This window comes from Chrysochloris asiatica, unplaced genomic scaffold, assembly GCF_000296735.1.
Source record: "Chrysochloris asiatica unplaced genomic scaffold, ChrAsi1.0 scaffold00321, whole genome shotgun sequence".
NCBI classification, from domain to species: domain Eukaryota; kingdom Metazoa; phylum Chordata; class Mammalia; order Afrosoricida; family Chrysochloridae; genus Chrysochloris; species Chrysochloris asiatica.
The window spans coordinates 2,062,793-2,081,149 of record NW_006408839.1 but is presented as its reverse complement, the minus strand read 5'-3'; the positions used below and the strand labels follow the sequence as shown (position 1 = coordinate 2,081,149).

The 18,357-nt window shown below is 49.0% G+C and overlaps 1 protein-coding gene across 1 annotated transcript in view; it reads left to right on the top strand.

The window, feature by feature from the left end:
* The window catches only part of SEMA5A (sema domain, seven thrombospondin repeats (type 1 and type 1-like), transmembrane domain (TM) and short cytoplasmic domain, (semaphorin) 5A), a 272,757-nt gene that overhangs the window by 182,596 nt on the left and 71,804 nt on the right, over window positions 1–18,357 (top strand). The window contains exons 11-13 of the mRNA XM_006875343.1: window positions 10,668–10,785; window positions 15,934–16,115; window positions 17,388–17,531. Coding sequence (XP_006875405.1) covers window positions 10,668–10,785; window positions 15,934–16,115; window positions 17,388–17,531 — 444 coding nt within the window. The remainder of the gene's footprint in view (window positions 1–10,667; window positions 10,786–15,933; window positions 16,116–17,387; window positions 17,532–18,357) is intronic.

The window sequence follows — 18,357 nt, the reverse complement described above, 5'->3', positions numbered from 1 at the left end:
TAGCCCTCAGTAACCTGGTGTAGACCCTGGGGGTACAGCGTGGACTGGGGTCTAGCCCTCAGTAACCTGGTGTAGACGCTGGGGGCACAGGGTAGATTGAGGTCTAGCCCTCAGTATCCTGGTGTAGATGCTGGGGGTATAGTGCATACTGGGGTCTAGCCTTCAGTAACCTGGTGTAGAGTCTGGGGACACAGCGTGGATTGGGGTCTAGCCTTCAGTAACCTGGTGTAGACCCTGGGCCACTGGGTGGATGGATAACTGCCCGCAGACTTGTCACAGTGTAGAGTAGTTGGATAGGCCAGTCCTGAGGTTTTGTCAGCAGCCATGACACTTGGGGGCCGGCATTAGAAATCATAAAATGAGAGTCAGGAACACCCTGTGGGGTTTTCTGGGACCACAAAGTTTCAGTGAGCCTGGGTCTCCTGAGTTCTATACCTGAAGATTTGTAACTGAGTCCTGAATCCCGCCAGGGGAGGGGAGTGTCTTTGTCTGGGGCGGCTGGAGTGAAAATGCCCAAAATGGGTGACTTTCAAGAATGGGACTTGGTTTGTTCTTAGAGTCTGAGACTGGGAGTCTGAGTTCAGGGTGATGTTGTGTGAAGCTGCCAAGTGAGGGTGTGTCCCTGCCTCACTGGATCCTGGAGACCCTTGTGGTCCTGGGCCTACGGCTATGTCTGCCTCTGTCCTCACACAGCTGACTCTCTACTGTGTGCGGCTGTGTCTTTCCAACACCTTTATGGCCACCTAAGGAGCTCTGGTAATGTAGTGGTTACGAATTGGGCTGCAAACTGCAAGGTCAGCAGTTCGAAACTACCAGCTGTTCTGTGGGAGAAAGAGGAGGCTTTCTGCTCCTGTAAAGATTTACAGTTTTGGAAACCCTGTACAGGGTCGCTATGAGTTGGAACCGGCTCTATGGCACATCACCACCACCAACCATGGGACGGAATCAGTTTGACAGCACTTAGCAATAACAACAACCGTAATGGCGGTGGTTGGCGCCCACCTGCCCTCCTTGGAGAACAGTGTGGGGGTCTGCTTCTGTGGCGATGTATGCCCTCAGAAACCCCTACAGTGCACTTCTGCTCTGCCGCCATCTGTTTGACCACAGCGGACAGCTGTCCCTGCTCCACTGTGACCTCTTGCTAACCAGGTCACCCTCACTGGTCCTGGGCTTGCACGCCTTTAGGAGACATGGTGAACCTTTAACAGGAGACGTCTGCCAGCTCCAGTCTCTGGCAGCTGCCTTTCCACTCAACAAGGAATCTTGCCCGGTGCCAAGGTGAGAGGACCATACAGCCTCTCTAACTCTGTTCAAACACAAGCCCTGATCCAGCTTGATCATGTGGAAGCAGCTCCTGCCCATGCCTGTACCCCCCTGTGTGCACTGTCCTCCAAGACGTGTGGCCACACAGACTGGACCAGGCTGTGTCCCACCCTCACGTATTGTGTCTGAGCCAAGAACACTCATCCCAGACCTTTCCCTGGACTCTTTGCTACGGATTTCTTGGTTTGGTTATTGTCCTCCTGTGGGCAGGTGGCTTCTTGTTGTTATGTGCCGTGGAATCGGTTCTGAGGTTGTAAATCTTTACAGGAGCAGAAAGCCTCATCTTTCTCTCACAGAACAGCTGGTAGTTTCGAACTGCTGACCCTGAGGTTCGCAGCCCGATTCGTAACCAGTACGCTACCAGAGCTCCTTGTGGAGAGGCAGCAGTCCTCACTAATTAGCAGTAAAAACCTCCATGGAGTCGATTCCCACACAGAGAAAGCCTGTGGGTCAGTGGAAGGCTCCTCACGGTTTCCAAGATGAAATCTTTACGGAAGGAGGGAACTTCAGGTCTCTTCTGCGGAGCGAACATCTGGTGGGTTTGAAATGAACTTGCTGCCGCCAGGATTCTTCCGTGAGCTTGAAAGACGAGAAACGATGGTGTCCCTGCACAGTGCTCTCCGGTAAGCTGGAGACTCCAGTCCACCCATGGGTGCCTCACAAGAAATGCCTGGTGATCTGCTTCCCTAAAAGCAGCTGCTGAAAACCCCATGAAGCCGCTTGACTGTGGCACACGTGGGGTGTCGCGCTGACTGGATCCCCATGGGGTAGAGGAAAGAAGTCCTTCTTAACAAGACCTCATCCAGACCTATGCATCCAGATTGCTTAAATGAATTAGGAGCAATGATGGAATGCTCTTTGATTCACACAATGATATATTTCCAGAAACTCTACAGCAGCAAGGAAGAAGTGGATGACAACCGGGCAGTGGTGTGCGTGCGTGCGTGTGTGTGTGTGTGTGTGCTTAGTGTCCTTTCCATAGTAGCATATCAGGAAGTTCATTTTTAACTGGAGATAAATTTTATAAATGAACTGTAAGATGTTTAGTAAGAGATTTTGAACTCAGCTAAATGGCTTGTATCTCCTTCAGAACCAAATACACACTTTTTAATTTCTTTCTTTGTATAATGCCCTCCTCCCCCCACCCGAGACAATGCATAGTCTAGTATCCATTGAAATGCTGAAAACTGACCACAGTTGGTAGGTTTGCTCACTGTTCCCGTGCCGTGTGTCTTGGGAGCAGCTGTGAGAATGTAGCCAGCTCGCTACCTCCACTTTGCAGATGAACTTTTCCACAACTCTCCCAAGGCCATACAGCTGGAGGTCTGAAACCCCGCTTAAGCTTGCACCTTGTGACTCTGGTACCCACCTTGCATCGTGGGGTCCTCATGGTGTTCCTCCGAAACAATGAAGACATCACGCTCCCTGAAACAGGATCAGCTGTGGTACACCCAAGGCCCCTCAGCATCAGTAACTGCTGTGGCTTACACTTTGAGCTGCTCACCACAAGATTGGCAGTTCAAACCCACCATCCACTCTGCAGGAGAAAGATGAGTCTGTGTCTGCCTATACAGGTGTATTTTATAGTCTCGGGAAAAGCCCACAGGACACTGGAACTCGTTTATGTGTGTGAGAGACAGAGAGCAGGGAGCATTGCATTGACCAGCAATTGCTCACACTTCATTTTTCCTTGTGGCTGACCCTTGGGGTGTGGCCACTGGACCTGTCAGAGCTGGGCATCTCAGGACACAATGGGACATGTTCCTGGTTCTATCATGTCTCCCAAAAAGAAATGCTCCCATCCTAACCCTTGTACCCTGACCTTGTTGGGAAGTAGATCACAGGGGAGTAAGGGGGACCCCCAACTCTCTGAATGGTGTCTCACAGATGGAAACTGTCAGATGCAACTAAAAGCCAAGAAAGGCTCGGGGCTAGTTGGAGAGAGAAGAAAAGCTGGGAACTGGAAGAATTTTAGCCTAAATAGAAAACAGAAGAGTCATGCTTTTCAACTTTTGCTTTTTATTATAAAACTGGTGGGAAGAAAAGGACCAGTAAAACAAAAACAGAATTAAAAAAGGACTTTGACTTGGTTGGAGTGAGGCGGCATCTGGTCGTCTGTATTTCCGTCGGCCTTTAATAGTATCATCTCATCAGTGAAATGTACACCTCATTAAGAAAATTAGCATGGAGACCGGGTAACCACAGAGCATTTACTGCCTGAGAGACCAAGGCTTTCAATGGTGGAGTTCAGAGGTTGGCGCCTTTATTAATTAAATGTTCTCCCAGTGCAACAGCGTCTGCCCCTGGGACAAGCACACAAGGCTCAGAGAAGTGTCGGCATTCCTACTTGGTTCTTCATTCCCAGTAAGACATCTGTTATGGATTAAATTGTCCCTCCCAAATATGTGTCACTTACTATTGAGGGACTCAGGAAACATCACAAGAAGAGGGAACAAATACATAGAGCCACTGTACCAAACAGAACTGGTGGGCATTCAACCATTTCATGAGGTTGTCTACGTACGATAAACTACCGATGGTACGGAAGGAATAAGTACATGCTGCACTGTGGGCATTGGTGAAAACCATCGCTCCAGGAATGGACAGAATACGAATTGAAAAGTTTCAATGGAAGCACTCACCCATCTATGCCAAGAAGTTTGGAAGAGAGCTGACTAGAGGAGCTTTCTATCTGTGCCCATTCCAAAGACGTGACCCAGCATCATGCAGGCCAGTACCATCGAACAGTGCCATTAGTATCACATGCAAGAATATGTTGCTGAAGATCATTCTGAAACAATTTCAGCAGTACACCAACAAGGTGTTGGCAGACATCTTGGATTCAGAAGAGGACATGAAACGGGATAGTATTATTGCTGGCGGCAGGTGGATCTTGGCTGAAAACAGAGAATACTGGAAAGCTGTTTACCTTTGTCTCATTGATTATGCAAAGGCATTCTACTGTGTGGGACAAACTAATTTTGGACAACATTGCAAAGAACCAGAATTCCAGAACACTCCACTGTGCTCATGAGGAACCTGTACATAGGCCAAGAGGCAGTTGTTAGAACAGAGCAAGGGGACACAGAATGGTTTAATATGAGGAAAGGTGTGTACCACACGTGTTTCATTTCATCATACTTATTCACTGTGTATGCTGACTCAAAGATCCGAGAAGGTGGAACCGTGTGAAGAAGAACGTATCAAGATTGGAGGAAGACTCATTACCAACTCTTCAATAAGCTACAATATGTAACTAACACAGCCATCCTTGCTGAAAACAAAGAGGACTTAAAATATTTACTGGTGAAGATCAAAGACTACAGCCTTCCATATGGATTACCCCTCAAAGCAAACAAAGCAAAAATCCTCACCACTGGACGAAGCAGTAGCATCATGATAAACAGAAAAGGTGGAAGTTGTCCTAGACTTCATGTTGCTTGGACCCAGAATCAATGTTCCTGGAAGCAGTTGTCAGGAAACCAAATGACACATGGCATGGGACAAATCTACAGCTAGAGACCTCTGAAAAGCGTGAAAAAGCAAAGATGTCAGTTTGTGGGTGAAGGTAGGACTGACCCCAGCTTTAGGTATTTTCTGTTACCTCATATGTGTGTGAAAACTTGACAATGAATAAGGAAGCCCAAAGAAGAATCGATGGCTTTAATTATGGTGTTGGTGAAGAATATTGAATATATTGTGGGCTGCCAGAAGAACAAACAAATTTGACTTGGAAGAAGTGCAGCCAGAATGATCCTTAAAAGCAAATATGACAAGGTGAAAGGTGATGGGGATAAGATTCTTATGATTCAATAGTGAGTTTTTGTAATAAAAAGGGGAGTAGTTAGTCTTACAGTCCGGGAACCTAGGACCATCAAGGGAGAAGAGCACAAGTGGAATGCGGGACCCTATCCAGAGAAGCAGCGACACCAGAGATGGAGGCAGAGATGAAGACATGGAGAGAGGGCGCAGCTGAGGACTCATGGAAAGAGAGGGACTGAGAGCTGGTGGCCAGGAGGCAGGCTTGCAGAATGTTGGTTGTTTAAATTATTGTATATTCTTGAGTGTTTTTGTGTACATCCCTCCCCTAAAACAAAACAAAACAGACGGAATAGATGCAAATATATAATGTCGAATGATGACGCACGGAAGAGATCGTAATCATTGCAATGAAATGATAAATGTAAAACTGATGTTCTCCCATGTAAATTACCACTCAGTTCATAATAAAAACTTAAAAAGAAAAAAGCAAATACAACAAGACTTTACATCTCGTAATTTGGACATGCTGTCAGAAAGGACTCGTCCCTGGAGAAGGACATCCTGCTTGCACTGTGCCTGCTAAAGTAGAGTCAGTGAATCAGAGGAAGACCCTTGACAAGATAGGTTGACACCGTGGCTGGAAACAGTGGGCTCGAACGCAGCAACAAGCGTGTCGTGGGTGTGTGATGTCTGCTTTCCGCTTATATCAACATCCAGTGACCGTCTTAAGGACTGTGACCTTTTTTTGTTTTGTTTTGTTTTTTAATGGTTTCTTGTAAATGGAGTGAAGATTTACAGGGCCGACCTTAGGTTCACAGCCCACACATCTTCCTGTGGTTCCGCTCAGTGATCGCCATCCCCTCCCTCTTCTCCCATGAGGTTCTTCTCTCCATTCCACCCTAGTGCCCATCCTTTCCCAACTTTGCCCTCAGGTAAATGGTGCCCTTTTGATCTTGCATGGCTGACCATTCAAGGTGAGGCTACCTTTCTAAGGCTGTTGCCCTCCCTATGTACGTATCGAATGCTGGCTTGGAAATACAGCCATGCAAAAACCATGTGGGGACCACGTCTGAATTCCCCAAGGCTTCACAAGAAGGAAAGAGAAGCAAACTCAAAACCAGCCCAAGCGGAGGTCAGACCTGCTCCCACCCTACAACCTTCTGTCCCCTGTTCTGACACCAGCCGTCCTGTGGGAAGCCACAGCTTTCTTGGCTTCACATCTGGGCTCCAACGTGGATGACGAGCTATGCTGGTAACCACAAGGTCAGCAGTTCGAGTCTACCAGTTGAGCCTCAGGAGAAAGATGAGGCTTTCTTTTTTTGTTAAGATTTACAGCCTCAGAAAACCTATAGAGGGTCTCTGTGATTTGGAACTGACTGTATGGAACATCACCACCACCACAGGTTACAAGGGTGGGTTCCATTCCAGACCTAAAGGGTGTCTGAGGACCCCAATCTAGGGCTCCTTTAGTCTCCACCTGGTCTTTTTAATAGATAATTTGATCAATAGACTGGCTAACCAAATCAGAGCCCATTGTCACGGGTCACATTCCAGTAGTGTCTGCCCAGCCACTGAGAACTACAGCCTGAGAAATGCGTGAACGTGAACCATCACACCGGGCAATGATGATTATGAATGTGTTGTCATTGCTAAGTGCCGTCAAGTCGGTTCCGACTCATAGCCACCCTGCATAGCGTTTCCAAGGATCAGCTGGTGGGTTCTAACTGCCAACCTTGTGGTTCACGGTCCGGTGCTCATCGCCCTACAGTGAGTGGTACACCAGGAACCCATACATGTAGGGTCTAATGTTACTTGAAGAAAGCAATGCCATATTATAAATGTGCTATGTTGAAAGTTAAAAATAGAAGAGGATTCTGTGAAGAGTACATTTATCTCAGGAGTGATGTGGGGCTGGGCCTCACACGGTGTCCCCAGCAGTGTAGCCAGGTGACACCCCACAATCCCAGCAGGCCTGGAAAGATGTGCTCATAACAACATAGAAGGCAGAATGTCAGAGCTTTAGGGACACTGTAGGATAAACACTGGACTGCTGTCCACAAGGCGGGTGGTTCAAACTTAGCAGCCACTCCACAGGAGAAAGGGGAGGCTTTTTGATCCCATAAAGTTTGCAGCTTCGGAAACCCTACAATAGGGTCACCATGAGGGACAAGTGATTCCATGTGCTGGGTTACATCCTATTGCTGTTGCCTCATGGGAGTCAAGGACTGATGTAGGGTGTCTGCTCTGAGACTTGCTCCATGTAGGAGGGGTCCTCACTCAGGAAAAGCATCGCAGATTCTGAACACAGGCCTGAGAGCCTCATGAAGTGACCATGTCCGATAGTTGCTGAGTTTCTAAGCGGTAGCTTCCTTCTGTCAACGAGAATCCATTGACTGTAACCTTTGATTCGAGTGGACAGTAAGAGGGAAGAACTCAGATGGACGCCATCTTGTGGGGACACCCAATACCATTCTTGCCTTTTGCCCTGCCCTAAACCTGTTTGGGATTATGGCCATATTTCCATATTTTCTTCTTTGGCCAGATATTTCACTGTAACCACATTTTTGTCACAATGGGGAACATGCTTTCTACGAAGCAGGCATTGTGCTCAGGTAGTCCATGGGCCCGATTACTTAGTGTCGTTTCAGCTTCTCTCCTCAACCAGTCAGCAGTTTGTGGCTCAGCTTTGTGATCATTACTCGAGAGTGTTTCGGTTCCCTCAGGGGCAGTCTGTGTTATCCACAGACACCCACATGAAGCTCCACACTGGTGTCATTATGAAGCTTTTACCATTCACTTGACCAACAGAACGAAAAGACTTCAGAGTGGCTGGAGTCCACTGCGCACTCCTCGGGCCTCCTGCTTCAGTGCTCTCGGTTATAAAACTGTAAAGGGTCAATGAGAAAGAGGAAGACCTGCCATGGCATGAATTTATCTTAGAAGGAAGGATAGCACGACCCCATCTCACAAAAAGGACCACTTTCTGGAGAAGGGAATCCTGTTTGGTGAAGTGGAGGGTCAGTGAGAAAGAGGAAGCCCCTTCATGAGATGGGTTTACGCGGTGGCTGCACCCATTGGCTGAAACCCAGGAACCACAGTGGGGATGGGCCGGAGCCAACAGTGTTTTTCTTGTTACACTTGGGGTCACTGATTCGTAGGCATCTAACACCAGGAGCACAGAACTTGTGGTAAAGATGAGGCCACCGTAGTGCCGCCTGTGTCTTCCTGAGCCTTGATACCTTGGACAGGTTCATACACTGAACTTGCCGTAAGAGTTGGGTGTTGGTCGAGTTCACAGGAGTGGTTCGTGAGGAAAGGGCCCTTATTCCCAAGTGTCTGAGAAGCTGCCTGGACCCAGTAGGACGGAGAGCGCTGTGCTCGCGTGGACCTGCCTGGTGTGTACGCCTGCATCTGTGTTTCATCGGGGCCCAAGAGACAGAGATTCTGACGTGGGTCTGGGAATCCAATGTCAGGTGGCTCCTTCCATGTTATAGACAGGCGCCCACATGAAGCTCAGAAACCGGTGTCATTTTCAAGCTTTTGGATTCCTGGTGTAGGGCTGGAGTGCAAAGTTGACTTGAACTGCAAGGCTGGCAGTTCAAACCCACCAGCCGCTCCTCGGAAACCCCATACAGGATCGCTGTGAGTTGGAACCAACTCAGAAGCACTTAACAGCAATAACACCACCAAGCTTTATCCTCCTGTTGAAAACAGAGCTAAAATAACCTACAATGATGAGACTTGACTGCGTGCCATTGGCCATGTTCTGCCCCAGCCCCCACCTGGCTTGGCAGCCCTGTGCAGACTGGCCCGCCCGAGCTGCCTTCCCAGTGAGAGGTCTACCCTCACTCTGTGCCCTCGGTAGAAGGCTGGGCTTCAAACTAGACCTCGTTCCCAGGTGGAAGTCAGTAACAAGAAAGGAAGAAAGCAGGCAGCCCAACTGCTCTTGTGTGTTTCACTGCTTTTGTGTGGCTCAGTTGTGTGCCCCATTGACTCTGGACAAGCTAAGGAGTCATTGGGTGGAGCCGGTAGTGAACACTCTCATGCGCTTGCCGAAAGCTCTGCCGTGTGATTCCATTCAAAGGTGTCTCTGAAGAGACACCTGCACATCTGCTTCTGAAAAGTCAGCGCTGTTCTCCTCTGACACGCACAGGGCGCTGTGAGTCAGTGGACAGGATGGGAGATGTGAAGGTAGCACTGTCTCCACTGTGCTCTCCTGCCTTTGTACACGTTCTCCTGGTGTGCGAGGTGCCACAGGATCCCTCAGCTCATATCCCCTTCCTCCAGCGGACCGTCATCAGTCTCTCTGGACAGTGGAATCTTCTGGCAGTTCGTGCCACTGGCCGTGAGCACATTGTGTACGTTCAGGCACACCTTTCATCGTGCCTCACAGATACTGTGCTGTTCACAAATGGGAGGTTTGGGGCAGCCCTGTGTCCAGCAAGTCTACCATCGTCATTTTTCCAACAGCAGGTGCCCACTTGGTATCTGTGCCGCGTGCTGGTCATTCTCAGTGCCCAGCCTTTGTCTGCATGCTGTTACACACCCCAGAGACCACAATATAGTGTCCACATCACTTCCTGAGCATCACAGATACCTCGCTTTACTGTGGGTGGTCAGTACAGAACCTATAATGCCCCGGAGTCAGCCTGTACAGGGTGAGGTCAGCCTGCTCTGCAGTGGATGCTCAGTCCTGCCTGTCTCCAGAGCCCTTGCATATGACTCTAGAAGGAGGCTGGGCAGGACCAGGTGTGAGGAGGGCCAGGGCAAGGCCGAGGGAGGGAACCTGGGGCCATGATTCAAGTAGACCCCCCACCTGCCCTGTTAGCTGCAGGCGGGCTTTGTGTGACGTCTCATTCACTACCCGTGTGCAGATCGTGAAGGTGGGAGAGCTAAATGGAACGGGATGATGTTCCCTTTTCTCTGGGTGCCTTCCTCACTGAGGTCTGTCTGGGGATCAAATGAGCCCTTGAGGCCTTTGGACTGTGTGTTTGTTGGCTGCAGCTGTGGGACCCTGCACGCTCCCGAGACTGCCCATTCGACGCCCCCACAAAACCATGGCACAAGCCAGAGATTAGGAGTGGTTTTCTTTGTGTCCTTGACTGTCGGAGCTGAGAGGACACAGGGGAGGTATTCATAGTCACCTGTGTTTTATGGAAGAAGCCCTGGTGACACCATGGTGAAAGCACTAATCTGAAGATCGGCAGTTCAAACCCACCAGCCGCTCCAAGGGAAACCCATGCCTGGGAAGCCCGGTGGGGCTGTGCTTCTGTGCCCGCCTGTGTTGCTTTGTGCTGGAATCGCTGCAAGGCAGTGCGTCTTTGGTTTGGCTGTTTTGTGATGTGGCTGGTACAGTCTCTTTCTCCACATAAACCTGACTTTTTTCTGGTCTATACTCCCACGAGGGCTTCATCCACCTTTCAGGCCTTTTCTCACATTCGGTGGATTTGAACCTTTCGTCTCCCAGGGTTCCGACGAATACAAGTCACCATATACAAGTGGTGCATCAGCTCAGGTGCATGCGGGAGCCAGGAGCGGCACAGGTATCTGCTTCCTGCTAACCCTGTGGTGTGTGTCCACAGCGCCTGCATAGGGGCCCAGGACCCATACTGTGGCTGGGACGTGGCCATGAAGAAGTGCACCAGTCTGGAGGAGAGCCTCAACATGGCGCAGTGGGAACAGAACATCTCCACCTGCCCCGTAAGTGTCCTGCTCTCCCAGTGCCCGACCCTGTGCTTTCCTGGGGTCGCGGGAACCTTTCCTCTCTGTGTGTCCCATAAGTTTCGGCCACTGACCCCGAGACCTCCAACCCCACTGCAATGGGAGGTCTGGGGGATCGTCCCTTACAAACTCTTAGAGGCTGCTCATTTGTTTGGAAGGGAGAGTCAGCTCTGTCTGAAAAATGGAACGGAACTTCTTGGCTTCATTCTTGGGCTTTTATCTCCAGAGTTTGGGGTGAACTATCCCACCCTTAATAAATGAGGAACTCACATGCCTACAGCGTTCCCTCAGGAGCAAGGCTGCGGTCCCAGACGCTGAGATAAGTGGATCCTTTCCAGAACAGACTGAAGGGGATTACCACTGAGTGCCATTTGGACACTCACTGCTGCGGAGGGTCATGGGAAGTCTCTGAGAAACATCCTGGTGCCCGTTCCCACCCCGAGCCCTGTGGGAGATGGAGAAAGCTCCCACATTCTGAGCCAGGCTCTCCAAGTTCAAGAGAAGCAGCTTCCAGAGTTCCCCGTGGGACTCGAACTTGTAAGAACCCAGTCTTTATGTCTTTAGCATCCTTCATCTAGTCACTCCGACCTCTTCCCTGCCTGTACACCAAAGCGAGCAGCTTCTACTTATTTGGAAAGTGATCCAAAAATCATAGTGGGCCCAGAACCACTGCACCATGACCGCCAGCCCTTTGGTATTTCTGCAGATCAGAGGCATGGGGAGAAGCAACTCCATACTGAGCCGACATCCTGGTCATTCCCCAGCACAGTCGGTCCTCGGTCAGAATGAAAACAGGAAGAGCCAGCTGGCAGTCAGTCGCTGCTTCCCTTCCCGGTCTGCCTCAGTGCAGAGGAGCCTCAGCTTTCTCAGTGGAAGGCTCTGAAACCAAAGCACCCTGAGCCCACTGGGAAAGCCCGATGATAAGTGCCAGGTGCCCTGGGACCTCCATCTCAATGATGTGGAGTTGTGTGATGATGACGGCGTCACCCTTAATGTGTGGGTCAGATCCTCTACTCCCCAAGAGTCTGTGCCAGCGATGGAGCCCCAGCATCCTTCCCAGGAACTTAGAGGCTTAACAAGCCACTTCCCCCGTCAAAGGCCCCTGTGCCATGGGCTCTGTGTGCAGAGAGAAGACGGTAATGTGCTGGTGTACGGAGTGCAGAACAGTGCTCCCCGTGGACGGGATGTGAGAGGCTTGATCCAGAGCTGAGTGCAGACAACGGGCGTGCGGTTTAGGGTCACACGCCTGCCTGCCTTCTGACAATCCTGTAGGATGCTACAGGCTGCAGAGGCGCCCTGGGCTCGGTGAGTGCGTGGAGGCCATCCTTGGACTTGGTGAGCACTGGCCACTCATGTAACATACATGACAATGCAGACAACGTGTTTGATCCCTAATAACCTCATGTATGCCCACAATCACAATAATGTGCATGGTTGTGTGTGCTCACTCACATAACATACATGACAGCGAGCATAGCACACGACCACCAGTATCACACATGTACAGATCAATATGGCATGCATGATGTAGATAACATGCATGGCCACGCCAGCACACATGTTCTCTAACATAGAACACACACTCATCAATGTAACATGATCGCTAGTGTAACATATGATCACTAGTACAATATACATGGAGACTAATATGATTGCATGGTTTCCCAGAATAGCATGCATGACCATGTCGAACACATATGACTACCAGTAGCGCATCCAAAGCCACTGGTATAGCACACATGATGGTCAATATACCCCACATGGCTACTAGTACAAAACACACTATTATTACTATAACACATGTGAGCAGTAGTACTGCATGCATGACCACTCGTTCAATACATGACCACCGGTACAATACACACTAGTGTAACACATGTGATCCCCATAAAACACGTGGTCACTAGGACAACACTGCTGACCACAAATACAGCAAGATGACTACTACTCTGATGTGCACATTCAGTAGTACAATAGGTGGTCTCTTTAGAACATGTATGATCACTACATACATGACCACTAGTACAACACAGAAGACCACGACTATAACACAATCGCTAGTATAGTCACACATGTGATCCCTATGTAACATGTGATAATTCGTATAACATACATGACCACTAGTACAACACAGAAGACCACGACTATAACACAATCGCTAGTATAGTCACACATGTGATCCCTATGTAACATGTGATAATTCGTATAACATACATGACCACTAGTACAATACAGGCAATCACAGTATAACATGCACAATCACTAGTGTAGTGACACATGTAATCCCTATGCAACATGTAATAATTAGTGTAGCATGCATGACCATTCATACAACACAGGTGACAACTAGTAAAACATGTACAATCACTAGTATCACATGTGATAACCATGTAATGTGATTATTAATGTAACCTACATGAACACTAGTACAATACAGACGACCAGTGAGAGGACCTCGACCATGGCCAGCTGGTCTCCAGTGAGAGGGCCTGGGCCCAGAACACTCTAGTTAGCCCTGCAGGAACACCCACCAGGACCATTTCATTCTTGGGTCTGAGTGGTCACCATGTCCCCAGAGCAGGGGCTGCTCGGTGGCCCATTGTCCCCCAAGGACCTGGGCCTTGTAGTAAAGTGGGGCCACTATCAAAGAAGGAACAGGGAAGTATGGTCAGTGGTGTGTCCAGCACACTGAGTATCACGTGAGGCAGTGTCCGGAGGAGCCTCATTTAGCCGCCACAAGACTGCACACCGTGGAGTCCTTGCTTCTGGAAGAGCTGGGACTCGGAGGCATTGATACAGACTCCTGGATCTCCCGTAGAGACTCCTCAATATCCCGGCTTCATCCTCAGATCTGTGATCTGTTCCTATAGCAAGGCCTGGGGGTGATGGGAACACCCCGCATAACAAGTCAGGTCTTCCTGAACCACAGAGCCAGTAACCATCTCCAGCAAAAGCTACTTCCATGAAACTTTGAAAATAAAGGGAAAAATAAATTTAACCCTCTGAGAAGAAGTGTCCAAATGTAAGCTCTCAGCGTAACCTTGAAACAGCAGTCGTAAAATCAAACAACATATTGAATTGAGCAAATCTGCTGTAAAAAGACCTCTTTAAAATGGTCTAGAGCAAATGGTCTAGAGCAAATATGTCACTTTGAGGGTGAAGACGTGCCTGACCAATGAATAGAGAAGTCCGGATATTAATTGATGTCTTTGATTGCTGGTGTTGACAAATACTGAATATACATAGGGCTGCTGGAAGGATGAACAAACATGTCTGGGAAGAAGTACATTCAGAAGGCTCCTTAGAAGCCAGGATAGCTACTGATTTCATCTCACATACTTCAGACATGCTATGATGAGGAACCAGTCCCTGGAGAAGGACATCATGCTTGGGAAAGCTTGTTGTTGTTGTTGTTGTTGTTGTTAAGTGCCGTAGAGTCGATTCCGACCCATAGCGACCCTGTACAGGGTTTCCGAGGCTGTAAATCTTTATGGGAGCAGAACGCCTCATCTTTCTCCCGTGGAGCGGCTGGTAGTTTCGAACTGCTGGCCTTAAGGTTCACAGCCCAATTCGTAACCACTACGCTACCAGAGCTCCTTTTGGGAAAGCTAGGGTCAGGGTAAAAGAGGAGGACCCTCAACGAGATGGATCAACACAAAGACGGCAGCAATGTGGTCAACCAGAGCAGCAATTCTGAGCATGGCTCAGGATCAGACAGTGCTGCATTCTCTCACGCATGGGGTCACTATGAGTCAGAACCTACTCAGTGACACCTAACAACAACAACAACTTACCCTAGTAGAGTGAAAATGTGGAGTAGGGAGAGTCTTAATGTGTGCTCTGCTCCCAGTCGGACCACTTCCTGGACCAGTGGGGAATGAAAGGACCGCACATGGATGCATGAAACTTAGAGCCACGGATTGTGTCTGCTGCCATGTCGAGTGTCCCACAGCTCCAGGAGATGCCACATTGTGTAGGTGAAGACAGCGTGGCTTTTTAAAAAGTATGGAAGGACCCCACCGTAGAAGGAAGTGGTCGGGATAGCATATGCTCTAAACCCAGCTTGTTGGGCTGATTCTGAGAAAAACTTTAGAAACCTCTGACCCCTCGCTTCTCTGAAGTGGGATCTAGATCGTAAGGATGCTGTGAGGGTCCAGGGAGCTAACACGGTTCCTGTCATTCACTAAACTACATAAAATACAAGTGGTGTGATGGCTTAACATTTGCCGTGACTAAGCGCAAACCCAAGCCCACCCATGCCGCTGCATGTATTCCTATGCCTAGCACTCTGTAAGGTAGAGTAGAGTTGTCCCTTAGGCTTCCTGAGGTAGCAGACCGACAGGGAATTCATCTAGGTGGGTTCAGGTAAGTTAAGAAAAAAGAAATTGGCGTGTTTATATATCAGTGTATTTCTGTGAAATATAAAGGGTACAGTCAGTGTGTTGTATTTTGTACACATATCCATTCCAAGTGCAGTGAGGAATTGTGAGGATTGCACAGGACCGGGTGGTGTTTCGTTCTGCTGTACATAGGTTCATTGTGGGTCAGAACTGACTCGACAGTACTTAACAATAACAACATATAAAGTGTTAGATTCTATGTCCACTATGAAATGGAAAAGTGGACCAGCCCCCTCCTCCATGGTTGGTGTTCTGAGCAGATAGATTCTAGCCCCGAGCACGTAGGCTCAACCAGCCCAGGGATAAAAGTCACCCAGAGAGCCCCACGGATGAGCTGTCCACTTTTCTAAAGATTGCTCCTTCCCACACTTTGAAATTTAATCATGTCCACAGCTAATACTGCCCCTCAAAGTCCATTGCTCGTCCTCTCTGAGGAATGTGAGGCCCCTGCTCGTGCCGTGCAGGGCAACCCCTCTATGTTCTCCTTGGACCCCCACGTTAGCCCACAGTGCCAGGTCGGTAGGGTCTTCACTCCCGCTCGGTCCCCCACATCCCACTGGCTCTCCCCCTCTTGTCCGCCCCTCCTCCTCCATGATCACCTCCTCCAGCTGTGGACACTGTTTTGATGTTGAAATCCTGCCAGCATGTCCTCCCCAAATCATAGTAATGAAAACCCTGAATGAATGTGTGGTGAGGGGCCTTTCTGACACTGTTCTGCACCCTCCAGGTCAGGAACCTCACCGTGGACGGGCACTTCAGTACATGGTCCCCATGGGTGCCCTGCACCCACACAGACGGCAGTGCCCAAGGCTCCTGCCTGTGCCGGACCCGATCCTGTGACAGCCCGGCCCCCCAGTGCGGAGGCTGGCCCTGCACCGGACCCAGCGTGGAGATAACCAATTGCTCCAGGTGCGTCCTGCTCAGCACCCCGGTAACACCCCCGGCACGCTGGGTTCACCCACGGGACTCACGGAGCACTCAGGGGACACCTCCAGACACACAGGGAACACCCAGAGGTCACTCTCAGACACCCGGAGGACCTGCAGATTTTTAAGGACGTTTAAGGAAAGACTGAAATGTGTGGCTGCTTTCATCATGAACTCTGCAGTGTATTTGTGATTTCAGAAGTAAAACCATCTGCATTAGAATGGATTCAACAGAGATTTCATTTTAGCACTAAAAGTACTAGATGACCTTTTTTTTTTTTTAATAGTAGTGGACAAAACAAAGTCTAGGAAGGTATTTAAATGTTAAGTGTTCTAGATTAGGCATTCTAACAAATCAATATGTTATTAAACCAAAAATATTTATTCTCTAGCTCTCACTGAAACACAGCAAACAAATCAAAGCACCGGCTGTTGGTGGTGCAACTCCTACGCATCTCCACCCATAGGGCAGAGTGGAACCACTCCACAGGGTTTCCAAGATTGTAAATCTGTACAGAACCAGGCTGCCAGATCTTTCTCCTGCAGAACAGCAGAGGATTTGAACCACTGACTTTGCAGTTCACACACTGCAGCACCATGGCCCCTCCCATTCCAGCATTGATTACTTCTTATTACATATATATCTGCCTCATGACATAATCTTCACTTTAACATAAATTACACAGACAGAGGAAATGTTCACTCCTTATTAATATTCTTTTTATCTTTGTCAGTTTGTACGAACATGGGTCAAAGGTCTGAGTTTAAATACCCTTTCTTCATGGCTAACAAAGATGGTTTTAAGCCTTTGGCCCACACAGCATTATTTATCCACATTAATGCTATCAGTAGAGCATGTGCCTCATATGAATCGATGTGTAAACACAGCCTCCAGTGTAGTTTTAAATGGTTATTTGCTCCGAACATGTGTTCTTCATAGATTACAATGGATAGGATGCATGTCAAATACAACCATGAACTCAAGATCCGAAAAGATTTGTGTCTCGATACTTTTTAATGAAATAACATTATTTATTCTTCCATTGTTCCTTAGTATATTCTTTATAATGCATTTAAAAACATCAGACTCACACAAAAGTCAGATTCCTGGGGCAAGAAGTGTAAAGTCACGGAGAGGCATAGCGTGTGTCCTTAGGGTTCCTGTGACCACTGTGCCCCAGACCAGGCAGTTCCGACTCAGGGATGGGTCTGCAGGTGGCTCTGGTGCTGACGACATGCGCCTTTTCTCCCCCAGGAATGGAGGCTGGACCCCCTGGACGCCCTGGTCCCCCTGCAGCACCACCTGTGGGATCGGCTTCCAGGTGCGGCAACGCGCCTGCAGCAACCCTACACCACGCCACGGTGGCAGGGTGTGCGTGGGTCAGAACCGAGAGGAGAGGTAGGTGCCGTCGTCCCTCGGCTCCTGTAGCTGAGTTTTGGGTCTAGTTTAGCTCATCTGTGGCCTCCCTTTCCTTCGTCTCTGACATTCTTTAATTTAGACTAGACTGTCTGCTGCACGTCACCTGGCCCACCAGGGCTGTCTCCTTCACGTGGGTGGGCAGTTCCCAGCAGCCAGGGGTAATGGCTCTGCATGCAGCTCCCTGATACCCCAAAGAGTGGGTTCTTGCTGGTATCCAGCTCAAGCAGTCTCAGAACATCTGAGCCAAGTCCTGATGGTCCAGGTGTAAATGGTAAGACAAGGGAGCTTTCCTTCAAAACTAAATAAAGTACCTGGTGCAGGATTTTGCTTACAGCTGTATGTGGTAAGCGAACACCTGTTACCAAGCACCCTCAGAAAGCTGCCATAGAAGCCAGATGTGGGCTTCTTCCCCATGTGGTTCCTCAGCCACCAGCTTGGACATGGCTACATTGCAGCTCAGCTTTGGATCTAACTCTGTTGCTTTGAGTAGCTTAGACATTGGCCTCCATTGTGATTGTTGAATCCTTCTTGCATTATCTAAAGTACATCCCAGTGTGTGGTCGTTGTGTGAGAACCCAGATAGGGTCAGTGACAAAGAGGAACCTTCCATGATCTGGACTGACCCAGTGGCCACAACCATGGACACCAACAAAGGAACCATCATCAAGTTGCAACAAGACAGAGCAACTTTCCATTCTGTCATTCCTGAAGTCGCCAAGATGTACACAGCTGACTTGATGGCACCTACCAACAACAACAGAACCAAAGATTCTGGTATACTGACCATGATGCATAACCACCAACA